Here is a 16201-nt window from a genome sequence, read left to right as displayed (position 1 = left end):
AAATCCAAACAAAATAGGACATTGATTTTAGATTCATCAGCGGCGCGCGCGGCTGTGGCACTCCCCGTGATTTCCCCAGGCGCTCTTTTGTGCCAAAGATCAGTGTCAATAAAATTCATTGGGGTGTTGGCCCGATCAACATGTTATTGAACAGCCAATCTCTCTCCTAAATAAACACTTGTCTTTGAGCACTCGGCGCACGAGATCAAGATTGTGTGTACGATATTTAAAATCACTTATTTCAGATCTGTTGTTTAGATATAGAGCTGTTGGCGCAAATCGTGCGAAACACACTTTATTAAGGGGGAAAATGTATACTTTTTCAATAATATGAGAATCACAAAAACAGTGTGCTGGCCTTTTTATTTGTCTACAAAGATTATTGTAAAGATGATTCCATAAAAGTTTGTTTAAAAAAAAAGTATCATTTTTGCATGCAACGCTTATGGCACACATTATCCCCCTTACAATAGAGAGTGTACAGAATTAATACCAAAAACGTATCATTTATTTTTACCAATAAAACAGTGATATTTTTTCTCTTTACCCCTGAGATTTTTTATTTATCTTAAGGCCTTTATATATTGCGTTTATCCAAATATTTGTGGAAAATGCATGCCGAGCATTGCTCTTTGAGTTTTTCAAAGTAGGCCTAAATTATTTTGCTGTAAATGCATTAATTTAAAAAATGATGCTCTCTAGAAATATCTGAGTAGAACCCAAGCTTTTTAAATGCTGGCACGTCTTGAATGTATTTGCCCTCGACTGTATAGGTTATATTATTAACAGTAATCTAATTTATTATAAATACAAGGAGAAAAGCAGTTTGGTGGTAAAATATTATTGATAATGAAAATATAATGAACCAGTTTTCACAAGCTAAAGGATTTTATTTCGGCTAATTCTTTCAACTCCGCCTTTAAACCTTTGTCAAAGCATGCTAAAACATGTCTTCCTGGTGCATATACCAAAGAGAATATTGTATTCTTATTCACTAAAGCATTTTGGGGGAAATAGTACCAAGTTTTTGACTTGTACATATTTTTCATGACGCCATTTAGGCTATGCTAACTGCCCAAACATGAACTCATCCACTTTTTTCCTTTGATAAGCCGAAAAGAACCCTCCTTTTTTTCTTTGATTTGCCGAAAAGAAACCCAACTCTTCCCTGTAAACACAGAAATACACGAAAATGTTGATTTGATAAGATTACCACCATTTTACTACAGCAGGCCTCAAGTCAGTGTAAAGAAATAACACTTTACTTTGTTTCTATAAGTGGTGTGACGGCGATGAGCTACAGTAAAAGGCCACTGCACACTGAGACGTTATTGGCCTCTCCTCTCAGCTCTTGTCCATCTTCTTCCGGGTTCTCCCGCCGCTCGGCAGCTGATGTTAATCTATCTGCCTGTCGCCCAGGAAACGGCGCAGCGTAATCCTGCACGAGCTCCAACAACAGTCCAGACACAAACTCCAGGCAACGCCAGTACCACTGCTCACACTCACTCGCGCGCGCGTTTGTGTCCGCTCTGGTGGGGCTCGCGCTGAACGCAGAAACACCTACTCTTTTGCGTGGATTAAAGACGTGGAAAGTTTGCATTAATGTGAGGGGGAAATCATGAGAAATGGATGGAAACGGTGAGCGCAGTTCTCCGAAAGAGGCTCCAAATAACACGGAGATGCTCCTCGCTTTGCTGTCACACAGTGAGGAGCTACGGAAAGGTAACCTGAAGCCCAACAGTATTGATTTATTCGTCTTTGCACTGCTTATATTTCACTACTTCTTATGTGTAGCATGTAACCACAAGTGTGTTCTGTCTTTATAGGCCTTTAGTGCGCCTGTTGCTGTCTTTTGATACAGCTTTAGCTGAGTATGAGACACAGTAACCTCTATATGGATGATTGATGCTATAATTTGCAGTCTTTTAATTTTGGCAGATTTCTGCGTGGCTGAACCGGATAGCACGTGCCATTTTTGTTGCTCCATCACTCGGCGTTAACGCAACTTTTACGCATTAGGTTTTTCCCACATATTAAAATTGTCTCACAACTTTTATTGTAGGCTATATTTTATATTCAGTGCATTGTTTTTGGAAGGTTAAACAGACGTTGCTTGGCTTCTTCTGTTTTAATGTGACGTTTCTTTTACGCATTTTGAGCTTTCATTAATTTTCATCATACTTCCAACACAGACATATTTTAGGGAAGTGATAATTCATGCATCAGCCCTCACCTTCTCCAAATTTAAAAATGGCTATTTCTGGTTATTTTAGGCCTTTTTAAGGGTGAAACCCCCCTGGTTTGGTCCTGATGTGAGCTAATAGCTCGGACACCTCTCTGGTTTGTACCGTGAGACTAACAGGCCGCAGCTCTCCAGTTTTACAGAGCGCTCTGAATTAATGATGAGCTGTATACACCTGTTCCTGACGTGGCGGGGCCCACCACACTTTGTGCTGCTGATGCAAGAAGAAAACGTTCATTCATGATTCATGGCTGTCCACAGCAGAACAAAAGGAACGCGATTCCTTGCACGGATGGAATATGAAGTGGTTGAGCCTCTTTTAATTAGTAATAAAGAGGCCTGGTGGCTTCTTACCTGGCATTTTAGGCGTCCTTAACTGTACTTGGTGTATTTTTTACTTGGGTTTACTATTGCATCACATATTACACTGTCTGGACTGACCATTGCTGCTCTGGGGAAAATTCTTCCAATCCAATTTTACTGTTTAAAATCAGTATTACGTAAATTATTAAGGACTCCATTATTCCTCCCTTTATTGCACTGCAGTAGATTAACCCCTTAAATTGATTTCTTTTTCTAAAATTATGACATTTTGGTCTGCACAGTTGGATTTTTTTAAATTATTTTCAAAAAGCATAGATGTGCAGATATATTACTAAGAAACAACAGACACTCACACATGTATATATGCTCAGATGTGTAAGTACTGTATATTCTATTTAAATACAATAACAGAGCACATTCTAGCATATTTCAGGTCATAAGGAAAACTAAAATTCTAATATTATACTTCTGTATCCAAGGTTTTTGATCACACCATTTATTTTCATTTACCTACACACCCCTTATAATGTAGGTAATGCAAATTCATGTCTGATAATCCCTCAGTGTTTCAGAAATAAATTAAATTAAACTTATTATTATTAGCCTTCAATTTTCCTCATTTTATGTGTTTGTTTATTCCAAAAAATGTACCACATAGGCAAGTAAAGCAGAAAGCATTAACAGAGTGTTTGAAATGTTGATTAAGTGAAGAACTTATGGAGTTCTCATTCTTTACTCACAAAATTTATGTCCAGCTATGTAAGACTGGCACATTCATATCACCAAAAAAATATAGACGACCACAAATAAACAAAATCCAACTATCAATACTCACCATAACTCAGTTTACACTGATCATCAGTGAACCGTTCTTTCATTCTTTATCACTGAAATATGATGTTTCTGAATATTATTTCATGTTTAACATGTTTTCTATATTTACTATTGCTGCTCCATTAATTAGCTCAATTTGATGAGATTATATTTTTATAACTATGGCATTTATACCTTAAGTCAGGGTGATTATAATTTTTATTTTTAAGCATTTAATATAAAGACATCCTTTTTTTGAGCTTCTTCAAAGTTAAACTTAAAGCACATGAATTTACCTGTTCAACAAAAAGGACAGTGAACTGACATGAAAAGTCAGATGCTGATTCTTTTATTTGATATTCCTTTAAATTGATCATCTGCTGGTGAGGTGACTCACAATTTAAGAGTATTAATTATAAAAATTAATAATTTTATAAAAATATTTGAGGTTACATGTAGATTTGCACAAACAGTTTTTTTTATTTTAAAGATTAGTGTCATATTTTATCTTTGTTATTTAAAAAAACACATTCTTCCATGACGGTCTCGTGCTTACATGATGGGAAACGCCTCTTTTATTTCATCTAAGCTGCCCTGTAGCTGCACGCGTCTGTAGCTCAAGCTTTTCTTTCTTTGCTTTTTTTTCTCGCTTTAATTTTAATGTTATTTTCTTTTAAAGCTGCGAATAATATTCATATTTCTCTGATATTCTCTGGTTTGGTGCTGGAGTGCAGCAATGCAAAGCTTAGCCTTAATGAAGGCTGTTTCTTTGATGCAATCGCCGACCACGCCCCCTTTTCCCATCATTAATTTGTCGGAGGAGAAAATGGACCAAGCTGCATTGTTTTATCATATCAGTGTTATAGATCCACATTTATAGGATAAAAACATTCAAAATGTATTTTTTTTTGTTGTGATTTGTGGAACGAAAACAACAGAGAGGTTCATGTGGTGGCGATGAACGCTCTCCCAGTTCTATTTTATTCACTTCAATTTGATTTTAAATTTAAATTAACTGTTTAATAAAGTCACAGCAAATAAGAGAAAAAAATGAACACAAAAGCACAAAAAGAATTAAACGATAAATAAGTAAAATGATGACAATAAAAACTAAATCAGTGCGTAATTACGCACTGCTCTGGATATTGTGATGACTGTTTGGTCACTTTAGCGCTGTGTGTAAACTCAGGTGTGTCTCCATACCTTGTGACATATGGAATATGTAATGAACTAACTCATTTATCCCGCTGTGTCTGCAGAGATCCCGGTGTGCGCGGGCTGTAATCAGCACATCGTGGATCGTTTCATCCTCAAAGTGTTGGATCGACACTGGCACAGCAAGTGTCTCAAGTGCAGCGACTGTCAGGCTCAGCTGGCCGAGAAATGTTTCAGCAGAGGAGACAGTGTTTACTGCAAGGACGACTTCTTCAAGTGAGCAACTTTACAGTCTTATTGTTTACAATCACATCAGCGTCATAAGGAATCTAAAAAGGTTGTTAACGGTTGCCCAAAGTGTTTCAACTTTTTGATAAAAGGATTTTAAAAGTTACAATCCTGTTATTTGAACTGTTAATAAACTTGAAAAGTATCTTGCCAACGTGTGTGTGTGTCATATACTGATGGAACCCGTCAACTTCCCTCAAAGGAGATTCGGGACCAAGTGCGCAGCGTGTCAGCAGGGCATCCCGCCCACACAGGTGGTGAGGAGGGCGCAGGACTTCGTCTATCACCTGCACTGCTTCGCCTGCATCGTGTGCAAGAGGCAGCTGGCTACAGGAGACGAGTATTACCTGATGGAGGACAGCAGGCTGGTGTGTAAGGCCGACTACGAGACCGCCAAGCAGAGAGGTGAGAGAGAGCAGAAAACACACAGACTAAAAATCTTTATCTCGAGTCATTTGCTGCTTTTATTTTCTAAAATATGACGTTCCAGACTTGTTTTTAAGTAGGGGCTTTTATTTTGACATGACAATGAGGTCACTCATAAACTCCGACCTACCTGCGCTAATTGCGTCGTTTCGCGCCAACCGATCGATAGCACGTGCACTCTGCTGCAGGATGTAATCAGCCTTCATAACTTTTATTGTTGTGGAGATGGAATGTGTGCAGAAAAAGAGAGACATGGGTGTATGGGAGAGAAAGGGTGTGTGTGTGTATGAATAGTGTGTCATTATTATGCATTATGTGGTCACATTTAAAATACCCAAATCTGCAAAATAATGCCGAATCTTCAGATGAAATGCTTCTTAAAATCATAAAAATACTTTTTTTTCAAAGATTCAAACTGTTATTTTTACTTTTATTCACAATAGCAATTTCAAACAATCAATTAAATTTTATTCGTTTAGCACTTACATGATAATACAATGATAATGTAGCACAAAGTGCTTTACATACAAATACACAACCCCCCCATCCATGCACATTATAAAATACGTAAATACAAAAAAAAACTTGGTAAAAACAGGCACTGATAAACTGAGGAATTCAGAATAAGAAAAAACAGAAGGTAAGGTGGTAAAAGGTCAAAATTTAAGACTTAAGATTGGAATAAGACAGAAATAAAACAGAGGGAATATAGATTATGAAACACTTTAAAGCTAATAATACAAATGAATTACATGAGAAATAACCTAATGTTGTTTAATGTGTATAGTACAATAAAGCGGGTGGTTTCAAAGTGCTTTGTCATATGTGTAGAAGCATGCATAAAAACAACTTAGTAAAGCACAGTTTGGTAAAAATGTGCAAGTGCAAAACATGAATCGTGTATACCAATGAAGACACTAATGGCCACTGAAAATAATGGACGGTATTATGATTTGTGTTTATGATAATACCTAAATGGTTGAGAGTCTACTTATTTGAAGATCAAGGAAAAGGCAGAGAACAATGATAGCTTTGAAGTGTGTATTTTTCAACTCAAACATACAAAAGGCATCAACAAATAGCAAGTTTTTACTGTCCTAATATCAAAATAACTACATTGTCCCAAAAATAAAAGGTACTTCTAAAAAGTGCAATAGTGATACTGTTGTAAACTTAAAGGCCTTTCTGCAGGAATTGTTGTAAACCTTTCAAGCACTGCCTAATACAAAATAATCACACCTTTTAGTGTGATTGTGTAATTATTCAGCCTGACATTGTGATTGTATTTACATTCATTATGCAGCACTAGAGCACATAATAGGAACCAGGTATGCACCTGCATCAATTTAACAGTTGAATCAGCCGTTATCAGACCCTTCCAGACAACGGTAAATAAAGAGGCATGTGCACAAGTCAGCAGTGTTAATTTTGGCAGCTATATTTAAATTTAGTCTTAGTTTTAGTCTTTAAATGAAATGCATTTTAGTTTTAGTCACATTTTAGTCATTTCTATCCTTTTAGTTTTAGTTGATGAAAACTCAAAGCATTTTAGTCTAGTTTTAGTCCATAAAAAATCCTCACATTTTAGTCTTTATTTCAGTCCGAGCATTTATTTTCTTGCCTAAATCTGGCACCAAGTCATGTTAGTGTGTTCTATGCACTCTGCCAAACCTGGGGTCCCTGCTTTCTACCGCTGAGAGGCAGAATAGCTACAGCTGAATTGTGTTTTTTGACAGATTTACCCACAGTGGGGAAATATCACAGATTGTGAATGTCCAACGAAAACTACATTACATTTTAATCTAGTTTTAGTCATCCTGATGAAAACTAAACTTAGTTTTTGTCAGTTTTAGTCATCACAGATCTATTTTTGTTTGTCTTAGTCCAGTTTTTGTCATGGAATAAAAGGCTGTCTACGAACATTTTAAGTCATAGTTTCAGTTAAATTAACACTGTATGTCAGTAGATAAAGTTTATCTGATGTGTCTAATCAACTCTGGCATCTAGTTCACTAAACTGCTGAATCAAAGAGGAGGGTTTTTTTGTTTTGATTTGGCAAAAGATGTCACCTTTTGGACAAACTCTGATCCAAAGAACTGATGGGAGAAAAACATCTGCTAAATTAATTTTTTTAACATCACTATTGGTATTGGCCAAACTTTAACCCAACTTTAATTGGACAAAAGTGGTGTAAAAACACACGTGTCGTGTAAGGCTGTTCAGAATAAGTATGTTTACAGATTTAAGGAATTGACAAGAGTATAGCTTTGCTCTTAATAAAAGCATTAATGCAAAATGTTATTTTTAAGCTCACATTTGACATGAAACATAAGGACTAATATACCCATCTGTGTAAGAAAATAGAGCAATGGTAAGGAGTGTAAATGATGCTGAATGATAGACAATAAATGCACATTAGTATAAAAGATGGTTTGAATTACATGATGTAGATATTTTTTACAGTATTTACATTTAAACAAAAGGTGTATATTACAGAAAACAGGATTATACATTATTGAAATGTGTGAGAATACATTAAATATAAATAAAGAATTTTATTTACAACCCATAAAAGTCAAACCATAAGAAAGGAGTCTTAAAATGTCTATAAATTTGCATTTTAAATATCTAAATGAAAAAGACTTGAGCAAAAACCTCCTTCCTGGCAGGTGTTATACTTCACTTATTTACCCAAAAATAACTTCTGTTAATAATTTCCAAGCACCCATAGGAAGTAACTCCAATTTCCACTGTTTTTCTTGTAAGGAATCACATTATTTCTCATTAAAAGTTGATTAGAAATCGGTTTACAAACTCCTAAAACATAACTGTAATCATCATACTGTATTCACATTATAGCTAAAATGTATGAAATAAAAAACAAACAACCATACAATTTTAACACTCTGAGCATTTTACTAGCAGATATACTGTAGGCTGTGTGTGTGTGTAAAATAGTATACACATTATTTTCATACACTTAAATATGTTGTGTTGGAATAACCCCTGCCATTTTATTCATTTTTCCAACATTAACAACCCCTAAAACATCAACATTAGAAGCCTCATAATATCAACAGACAACACATTAGCTTTACTGATTCTCCCAGCATGCTCTGCTCCTCCTGCTGGGGCCGACTGTCCATGGTTGAGTTTTATCTCCCCATCTGTTTGTTTGAATTTACTGCCCTCCACCACCAAGTGTGGATTTATGCAGCTAAGTTTTCACTAAAAACACACACGTTTATTTTGCTAATGAGAGGGCGCAATTACTTGGGCGGTGTCCACTGGGATGATGGTTTTGTATTTTTGCTGCGCTGGCCAACAGATGCGCCGACATGATGCAATTACGCACAGGATGCCAGACTTTAGTTTATAGGCAGAGGGGAAGTTATCCATTTATGGGACATTAAAAAGTTGTTTATTATATTAGCTGCTTTTACAGTATTAGTTGGTCTGGATGTGTGTTTTATCACAGATTGTCACGTTTTAGACCCAAAATAGAGATGTATTATGGTTTACAGAACATTTATTGAGGAGATCTCTCTTTGGGAGAGTAGTATTTTTATCATATTATCAATAATGTTTGTTTGAAATTAGACAAGGATATTTATGAGTATTAAAAATGATTGCTTTACCACTTTAAATGTGTATATTTACATTTTATCTTTCAATTAAAGGACCCTCCGCTGATTTAAAGCTCCTGTGAGGATTTTTATGAAACTGGCCTAAATTAATCCTGAAACCTGTCTATGAAGTATAAAAGCAAAAACAACCATGAGAACAAGATTACTTACTTCTATATTTTATTTTTGATGTTTAAACACTGTAGAGGGGGTAGGCATCAGACAATGTGTTAAACACAAGTTTTGTGTTACCAGCCTACAAAAACAAGTACATAATGATTTTCACGTTACTATTAATGTGAAGTTTTTTGTTGGTTATATTTTAACATACTGGAATACTAATGTGTTTTAGCACCTGACACTGAGATAAATGTGTAAAAAAAAAACTATACCATCTTTAGGTTGTTATGTGTCTATTTAATAAGTGAATGTTCTGTTTTGTCTTGAAATTAAAGGGCACTACCATTAATTTAAAGCTCCTGTTACATGTTTTTAGGTTGTTATGAAACATGACTGAATAAATCTTTATTCCACTCTTCTACTTACAAAAGCAAATATGACTATTTGTATTAATAAGGGTAATTTCTGTTATGTTAATTTTTTTAATGTTCAGAAGCACTGCCGGGGGTCAGACGTGTTTCAACAGAGAATTTCTTGTTACTAAGTAAAAAAAAAAAAAAAAAAAACATAAAACAAGTGCATTATAATTTGCAGAGAATATTGATAGCATAGTCTCTCTTGTTTTTAAAAACAGTTCTGTTAAAGCACAACAATAACAAACAAGTTACAAATTAAAAGGACAACTTTTAGACTATATTTGAATATGTGAATGTCATTTCATCTTAAAATTAAAGGACTTTCTCTCAAAATTAAAGGTCCTATCATGAAAAGTTTTTAGCCGCTCATGAAACAGGTCTCCATTAATACTAAAGCCTCCAAAGTACAAACTAAATAAACCATGAGCAACAAAATTGTCAACACTTTTTTTAGAAGTGCAACTTTATTATCGTAACTGTGTATATATGATAAGCAAATAAGCAAATCTCCTACTTTGTCTTAAGACTTATGGACTTTCCTCCAGTTTAAAACCCTTGTGAGGAGATTTTTATGTTCAGAAGTGCTGCCAGAAGGGCATCAGACATCAGACGTGTGCTTTTTACATGGATTTTCTTGATACAAAGGGAAAAAAAAACAAGTACTTTATAATGTTGAGGGAATATCGAAGGCAAAATATCTTGTTTATGCAAAATTTTTATTGTGTTTTTGATGGTATTAGTTGCAGAATTTGGCACAACAAAAAAATCATTGTAAAGATAATCACAATTTGTTAGACTGTCGCCATGTATATTTAATATGTAAACCTCCATTTTCAAACCTAGAGGGCTTTCTCCCTGTTTTAAGCTCCTGTGAGGAGTTTTTTTAAGGCTTTGAATCAAGCCTAAAGTAATACTGATACCCCTATGAAACACAAAAGCAAGGAAAACCATTAGCAACAAGATTGACTGTTTTCTTTATCGTCATTTTTGGTGTTGAAAACCGTTGCTGGGGGGTAGATGCTACACACAGTTAGTGAGTAATATATAAGCAAAGAATAGCACAACTTAGACTTTCACAGTACGATATCAGAAAAGATCTATGACGACTGTTTTGTCCACAGGGGGCGCTAATAACAACACACACCAAAAGTTCCTAACAGGAGCTAACTTTTTGCCACAACAACTATCCAGCATTTTCTTACATTTTCTTGTTTTTCCTTCATTTTACAGAAGCAGACTCCACTGCAAAAAGACCGAGAACGACCATCACAGCTAAACAGCTCGAAACGCTAAAGAACGCCTACAATAACTCCCCCAAACCGGCCCGCCACGTCAGGGAACAGCTCTCATCAGAGACAGGGCTGGATATGCGGGTTGTGCAGGTAAAGTATATTATTATCCATTAAGAGCTATTCCATTAGTGTCTTGACTGCATTATCAGAGGGACTATTGTGGTTGAACTGGCACCAGCCCACTGTACCAGGAAGCATCGATGTGTGTTGGGGGGGAATTTACGGCTTGATGGAGTAAAATGAAGTCCACATGAAAGTCAGCACGGTTTAAGTGCAAGCTCGTTAACAATGCTAAGAGGGGCCCCTCGCATATTGTCTGCTGCTGAGGAGCCACATAAGGGTGCTGGGTGCTGCTGGTCATATATATTGTTTTATTTGCAAGGACAAAAGTAGAGATGGAAGCCTCTAAAATGCTGCTCATTATTCAGAGAAAGGGACGGGGTGAAGAGGGTTCACTCAGGGCGGAATATCATTAAGGAGAATGTAAAACTGCTTCTTAGGCTTGTTGGGAGTGTGTATGATGAAATTAGCAGGGCGTTTATTCATTAATATTAGCACGCAGGTTTTGTTTACGGCTACATTTTGTGTTTTCTTAAGTGCGAGCTTTAATTTAGAGTTCAGATCAAAAGTTAGTAGAGTAATTTAAAGCAGAACTGTGCTAACCTGTCTGCACCCAGGGGTGAGGACAACTTGTAGCTGTCGGGGAAGTTAATTAAATGTGTGATAAATCAGGAGCAAGGGATGCTGGTCCCAGGATTACAGGTCAGTGTCACCGTTTGAGTCTCATTCTTAGACTCAAGGAGGAGTGAAGCAGAGTCCAGACAGTCCTTGAAAATTAATTTAGTTTTAATCCTTAGAAGCGCCTTTTGTGCAGCAAGGAAGGCGCAGAGGGAGGTGGATGTAGGGGATTTTGACTGGGGTGCATGCTGACTTAAAAACATCTGGAGTTATTTGTATCAGTAAAGGCTACAGATGAAGTGAATTAGGCATCTAAATGTAATTGGGTAAGGTAGCATTTTGTTGTGTTTTGCTGCAGCTGTTACTTTTGATTTATATCAGGTAAGAAAATTCAGACAGTGTTTAACATTTGACATCTCTTCTTTCAACCATTCAGGTTTGGTTTCAGAACAGGAGAGCTAAAGAGAAGAGGCTGAAGAAAGACGCCGGGCGGCAGAGGTGGGGGCAGTATTTCCGCAACATGAAGAGATCACGAGGAAGCTCCAAATCTGACAAAGACAGCATCCAGGAGGAGGGCATGGACAGCGATGCTGAGGTGTCCTTTACAGGTAGAGTTAAGCACACAGTAGAAGACAATATGGACATAATCCCAGCTATTTTCCATTATATTGTTCATGTGAGACTTAACAGATGGAGCCAGCATTCAACATTATAGCTCTGGCGTTTGGTCTGTTCATATGATGGTAAAAGAAGTCAGTTTATTGTGACTGTGTCCCTAAAGCAGGCGGCCTGGGTTCAAATCTGACCTGAGGTGCCTGTCCTGGATGGCATTTCTCCTTCTTTCTCACTGTTTTTCTCTATCCAGTGTCTAATTCCAAAAAAGATATCTGAAAAAACATCAGCTTAAATGAAATCATACTAAATCAAATCTCTCAATTAACGACCAAAATGCGGGGATAATAGGGTCAGGAGCTGATGGACACCTGCACGTATACACCATAATCTGCCTCAAACTGGCCCAGGCATCCTGTGCATGCTCCACAGCTCCCACATTGGGCTTTGATCCTGAAGCTGAACAACAGCAAGGAAGAAAGCTAAGGCTTTGGATATCACCATAAGCACCAAGGATAGAATGCATCCCATTTGTACCAAAATTAAAGCCTATTGTGAAATGTACAGAGCGGAAAACACATTCATGTTTTCATTATTCAACATAAAACCAGTTTGCAACTTTTTAACTTGTTGGCCAGTTTATTGATATGTGATGTACTAGGTCAACAAGAGAAGATAGCACCATCCACTGTAGCAGAGTTGGACATACTTCCATCAATAAATGGAATCCCACTGATGCTTGTGTACTGGGACAGGGACATTAATCCATTTAAATGGCCTAACTGAGCTATAATTTAAATTAAGTGTATATGTAAACTTAGTGACTGAAGTAGAATGGAGCCATCATTGATATTTTTACACATGTGCCCTTCTTTGAACAACAATGCTGGTTTTCCTGTATTAAGTTAATTTCAGTCAGAGACACTCTTGTCATACATTTTTCCATTTGATGGCAAAATAGATCTACAGTTTTACTAGATGGCAAAGACTCAAAAGCGCATTGCTAGAAATCCCCATTTTCATGACAATTCGTATGATTCAATTCAATTCGATGGCAATATGTATTGAATACAATAAAGTTAGTTCAAAAGCAGTTGATTCATTGTAGCATGAATCTGAATATGAAGGTGCAACATATGTAAAGCTTTATGCTATAAAGGAGGCAGCTGGGGTGGAGGAGGTGAAGCTTTGCCAGCAATAGCAGAAGCATGGTGCATCAGCATTAATGCAAGCAGGGATTAGTGAGAAGTACGTCATATTTAAATGGACCTCTGTATTGTGAGAGAAAGCTGTGATTGACTGTAGGAGCTGGGAGGTGATAATTGGAATCAGCTGGCCAGAATTTATAGAGAGAAAGAAACTGATGTGGTGTTTATAATGCCTCTGTGCCAGCCAGCTTTGATGTATAATGATGAGTGTCAAGGGATTCATGGTTCTGAATTTAAAAGCAGAGTGAAAAACAGATTTTTGTGTTGATGAAGCTGCATGTCTATAGATCAGTTGAGATCTTGAGAAAAGAACTAGAATTTACTTGTTTACTTGACACAGTAAAATAAAATGTATTGATGCATGTTTTCTTAGGGCTTCTGTAGTCAAGAATTATATGCGCTGAGTTTACATTTAGCAGATTTTATTCTGATACTAATCAGTCAAATATAATAATTTCTAAAGATCTGGTCCTTTGAGAAATGTGAATAGTTTGAGTAATTGTGGTTAGACGAGATACAAAATTGCAACTCACTAGCTAGCTGGTAGCACTATGCAGTCACTGGAATGCCTCCACAGACTTTTTCATAGTTTCCCTAAGTGCTAGCTTACTTTCTTCGTGCTGTATTTCATTTAATATAGGAGTCACTAATGATGGGTGAGAGCCATCTGAGCAAGTATCTGAGCTCTGCTGCTAATCGCAAAGTTGTAAAGTATTAATTCAAAAGGATTCCTACCTCCGCCTGGTGCAAAAAAGAGACAAATTATAGAAAATAGTGTTTTTCTTTGTAGAAATTTCATTTTGTATAATATAAATCAGTCAGAGTAACAAACACCTTCTTGTTTTTTGTCCTTGTTGCACAGATGAACCACCCATGTCTGAGCTTGGCCTCACCAACGGCATCTACAGCAGCCTGAGCGAGTCCTCTCCAGCCATGGGGGGCCGCCAGGGGGGCAACAACCACGGCTCCTTCCCTCTGGAGCATGGCGTCATCCCCCCTCAGGACCAGTTCCACGACATCCGATCCAACAGCCCCTACGGCCTCCCACAGTCGCCAGGATCCCTGCAGGGGCTACCGAGACACCAGCCACTCATCTCCAGCCTAGTCTACCCCGACTCTGGCCTGTCAGTCTTGACCCAGGGAGGCGCGCCTGGGATTAACCCTGCGGTGAGGGTCTCTATGGGGGCTGCTAATGGCCCCAGCTCGGACCTGTCCACCGGCAGCAGCGGAGGATACCCAGACTTTCCCGCCAGTCCTGCATCCTGGTTGGATGAAGTTGACCATGGGCAGTTTTGATTGGTCATCGGCGAAAAGTTGGACTTCTTTTATTTCCTTTTATAATTTCAGGAATTGGAAAATAGTCAACCAGGACTGATCGTGTAAAGGACAAGACATTTTCTTGGATCCCACTGATGAAGAGGTTCATTTATCATCTATGATCGGAATGGAGAGAACATCCTTCATTAAAGCACTTGGCCTACAACAGTCCTTCAGTAGATAAAACATATTTAGGGCAAAAAATCCATCGTAATTTTATTTCTGGACATTTTTGAGACTGACTGAGACTCAGAAAATTTTGGACATTTGTTTCTGGATTTCCACCAACTCCTGCTTTTTATTCTCATCACTTTTTTTTTTTTTCTACACTGCTTTCAGGTGCAGAATTGAGTTCTCTTAATGTCTGGTTGTTGCCAAATGTCTATATAAATATATAAATATAATGGTTTATCATTGTGGAGACTTTATTTTTATACAAGCCCCTTCTTGGACACGAAGAAGAAACCCAGATACGAGGACTTTGTACATTCTTAAACAGGGATATAGGCATAAATGTAGATGTTGTCTTAAATGGTACCTAGGGGTCCAATTACTTCTATGCATTTGTGTGTTTCTCAGATGTATCTCGTTCGTTTTGTTCTGCCTAAAAAACAACCTTGGAGAAAGAATAAGCTGTAGCACTCGGGTTGTGATGTATATGTTTGTTTATGTGGAAAACGTTTTATGTCTTATTTATTCCTTCTGGTTATGATGATGATGATGATGATTCCTGATAAATGACAGGACTTTAATAAATTTGTCACCTAAATTAAAACCTGGTTCAGTGCTTTTTGGTTGGACTATAACATTGTGAGTATGAAATTATTTGAATGTCAAGATTATTTATGTAAAACAACAAGTATAAACTAAGTGACACTTAAGAAAAGAGCCAAAAAATGAGCAAAAAAGTAGGAGTCAAAAACTTCCTTTAAACAGGCAGAAACCTTGTGAATAACCCAACCTATAAACTGCCATCTGCTTTGACTAACTGAGCCAAGAAACTTGAATAAAGAGAAATACAGCCAGAAAAAAAACACAGGTTTACAATATTACAACACAAATAGTCAAACTAACAGTATGATTTTAGCATTAATAACTGATAAGATGAGACGAAAGCACAAAAAAATCCAAAACGATTTAAATTAAGCAACAACTGTTAATAGGAGAATGCATGTCGTAGTCTAAGCCTATAGCAGCTAAACTGGGGGCTGACCTAATCCTGCCCGCACCATAGGTTTGGTCAAAAAGCAAGTTTTAAAAGTAGAAAAGATGCATGCCTCCAACAAAGACAAAAGAGAGAAGTCTGATAACTAAAGGGTCTACCTCCCGTATTACTTTTGGAGACCTAAGGTACCAACGGCATTTGTCAACATTTACTGATGACTTGGTGATGACATGCTCAGACTGAGTCACGCAGTTTTTTTGTTTGTTTGTTTTGCATGACGTTAATTTTGCCAGTGATATTAATTTACACCAATACATGCAAACAGTGGAACAGAGAAGGAAGCAGGAACTTGCTGTATGTCCTTCTGTAGTCTTATCCTATAGCAGCTACGAGGGGCTAGTATAAGCCTGAACTTATCCTCACCATAGGGTTTATCAAAAGTAAAGTTTTAGACCAACTCTGTGAAGTAGAGGGTGTACCTCCCATAGATAAAAGCTGAGTGGGGAGATAATTGACCTC

At 37.2% G+C, this 16201-nt stretch overlaps 1 protein-coding gene across 1 annotated transcript; it reads left to right on the top strand.

Moving 5' to 3' along the window:
* The first annotated feature begins 1549 nt into the window (after positions 1 to 1549).
* lhx3 (LIM homeobox 3) lies at positions 1550 to 15144 on the top strand. The gene is made up of 6 exons (XM_041811491.1): positions 1550 to 1722; positions 4639 to 4810; positions 5025 to 5227; positions 10641 to 10792; positions 11817 to 11988; positions 14063 to 15144. Exons 1-6 carry the CDS (start codon positions 1626 to 1628, stop codon positions 14494 to 14496), a joined length of 1230 nt encoding a protein of 409 aa, XP_041667425.1. The 5' UTR covers positions 1550 to 1625; the 3' UTR covers positions 14497 to 15144.
* Positions 15145 to 16201: the final 1057 nt, after the last annotated feature.

Source organism: Cheilinus undulatus, linkage group 17, assembly GCF_018320785.1.
Source record: "Cheilinus undulatus linkage group 17, ASM1832078v1, whole genome shotgun sequence".
Taxonomy (NCBI): Eukaryota; Metazoa; Chordata; class Actinopteri; order Labriformes; family Labridae; genus Cheilinus; species Cheilinus undulatus.
This window is presented reverse-complemented; position numbering and strand designations above follow the sequence as displayed.

Bases quoted from the DNA above. Each gene is read 5' to 3' on its own strand.
- lhx3 (XM_041811491.1), top strand. From the start codon at position 1,626: ATGGATGGAAACGGTGAGCGCAGTTCTCCGAAAGAGGCTCCAAATAAC. The intron at 4,811-5,024 runs GTGAGCAACTTT...CTTCCCTCAAAG, and splicing joins TGCAAGGACGACTTCTTCAA to GAGATTCGGGACCAAGTGCG. The intron at 11,989-14,062 runs GTAGAGTTAAGC...CTTGTTGCACAG, and splicing joins TGCTGAGGTGTCCTTTACAG to ATGAACCACCCATGTCTGAG.